The following is a 2,314-nucleotide window of genomic DNA, read 5'->3' as shown; positions in this document are numbered from 1 at the left end:
GCAGAGGAGGAAGCAGAAGAGCTGAAAGAAGAAGAAACAGAACGATCCAGTTCTACGTCAATCATTGAAAATTTCTCTCTTTCATAAACACGAATATCTCCAATTCCACTCAACACATTTTTCACTTCATCTTCGTCTAAATCTTTCAAATCCAAATCTTCTTCTTCTGCTGAATCTTCCTCTTCCTCCAAACTTTCATGAGAATCCTCACTAAGTTCCACTTCATCGGAACAGATTGAGGATTCACTATCACATTCACTCTCGCTTTCTTCCCCTTCTTCATTTATTTTTTTAATTTTTAACTTTTTCATTTCACTTTTTCTTTCAAAACAGGAAGACTTCGAAGGGGTTGCAGTGGGATCTGCAGAGATGGATAGAATTTTGGTTTTTTTATGTGGAGTGAAAGAAAACGATGAAATTGGGTTGTTGATTTGTGGAGTTTGAAATTGAAGAGCGGAGTGAGTTGTGGAAGGAGTGTTATGTCTCTGTGGAGACATCAATTGATAAACAAATTGCATCATCTGTGAGCAGATTTGTTCTCTGCTCACAAGTTCGTCTCCTTCAATTGATTCAGAAGAAGATGATAAGGGAGTTATCTCTTTTTGTTCCTTTGTCTAAATATTCATTCATTAGATATTAATTTTAAAGAAATGATAATTTTGAAATTGATAATAAAGATTATTAGCATACTGCAGTCTCAGTTATTGTTTCGTTAACTTGCACACATTCTTTTGGTTCATAAAGCTTTTTGCTCTAAGTTTTTATTATTCAAATTATTGAAATCGATTGGACCAACAAAAAAAATTATAAATTGTTATTAGTTAAACTAGGTAAGGGTTTCAAACTGAGGCTAGTTTGTGATTCAACTCGCTTTCAGAAGATGAGCTGAAAGATGAAGCAAATGAAGATGGTTTTGAATTCTCATAGTGACAGGATTCAGATAAAAAATTCGAGCATTCGTTTTCCATTTCAAACAAGCTATATGCAGAGAAATATTATTCAAATAGAAATTGATTAATTTCAAAATGGGAGTGATCGCAAATTACGAATAGATGCTTATGGTTCAGTTAATGTAAATTTTATACAGAAAAAAATGGAAAAATCAAATGATAAATATGATTCATTGAAAATATGAAGTAAAACATTCAAAACAAAGTTGTCCAAATGCGAGAAAAATGCGAATCTAAGGAAAATCCTGGGTTTCAACACACTCTAACCCTAACCTAAACAATGAGGGAAGAATAGAATCTCTCAAACTTTTAATTGAATAACCAACAGCAGCTCCTAACAGTTTTATAAATCCGTATACAGCATCCATGTTGAGCGGCCAAGGCTCATGCTTGAATTTTCTGCAGAAGGAAACAAACATTGCATATACCCAAGCATGTGTTTTTTTCTTCTCTTTGCTTATTGGAAGTCCTGTTTGCAGATAAGGTTCAAAAGTTTCCATGCTAAATGTTCGCAGCGCAACAGAAAATTTTGAAGGTGTTTGGTAACCACTTCTTGGTGAAGTGTCTACAGGATTTTCACAAGCTGGTGTGTGTAAATTTAAAGGCCTCAATACATCTCCTGAAACTCCATAAATATCCATATTCGTTAATGGTTCTTTCGTTTTGTCATCGAATAAGATTGACTCTTTTGATGTTCTGTTCTCTGCTTTAATAGCTTCAAAATTCTGATGAATGAGTTGCTTGTTTTCCTCTGTCATCAACACTGACTTCCTCTTCATTTTCGGACGACCAACTTTTGAATGTTGAACAGAATTATTCCTATCACTCAATTTCTTTTTCTCTTTCTTTTCTTGGCTCCTTCTTGATCGAATTTTGAGTGCTTTTGATGTTGATCCATCATTTAATTCTTTCGAATTCTTCAAACCATCACATTGTTCATTTTCATTGTCGGAATGTTGAAAAGAAGAATTATCATCATTTCTCTCACCATCATTCATCTTCACAATCTTTCTCCTTTCTGCCAACGAAATGCTTTCAATTTTTTCCAAACAAGCTTTTTTGCAAATCCTTTTTGGTTGAATGCGAAGAGGTGCAGTGGAAGAAAAGTTTGTTGAACTTTCAAATTTATTCTCCTCCTCATTTTCTGTTGAACTTTTTGAATCTGTTCTGGCTTTTCTTTTCTGTCTTTTTTTGCACTTTTTGTGTGTCAGGTTTTGATGTTTGGTAAATGAACCGAACGAACTTTCTTCTTGATGGTTCACACATTCTGCTTCATTTGAAATGCAATCAACACCTTCAATCTGCTTCTCCATTTGATGTTTATCATTTTTATTTGCAAATGAACAATCTATTTCATTGCGAGC

The 2,314-nt window shown here is 33.9% G+C and overlaps 1 protein-coding gene across 1 annotated transcript in view; it reads right to left on the bottom strand.

Moving 5' to 3' along the window:
- The window catches only part of MONOS_16269 (uncharacterized protein), a gene marked incomplete at both ends in the record, with an annotated part of 3,704 nt that extends 2,113 nt beyond the window's left edge, over positions 1-1,591 (bottom strand). The window contains 3 exons of the mRNA XM_067869181.1: positions 1-614; positions 691-753; positions 1,379-1,591. The exon at positions 1-614 is cut by the window's left edge and continues 2,113 nt beyond it. Coding sequence (XP_067719603.1) covers positions 1-614; positions 691-753; positions 1,379-1,591 — 890 coding nt within the window. The remainder of the gene's footprint in view (positions 615-690; positions 754-1,378) is intronic.
- Positions 1,592-2,314: the final 723 nt, after the last annotated feature.

Source organism: Monocercomonoides exilis (genome assembly GCF_001643675.1).
Source record: "Monocercomonoides exilis strain PA203 chromosome Unknown scaffold61-464226, whole genome shotgun sequence".
In the NCBI taxonomy this organism is placed as follows: Eukaryota; Preaxostyla; order Oxymonadida; family Polymastigidae; genus Monocercomonoides; species Monocercomonoides exilis.
Note: the sequence above shows the minus strand (reverse complement) of the source record. Positions and strands in the feature narration are given on the sequence as shown.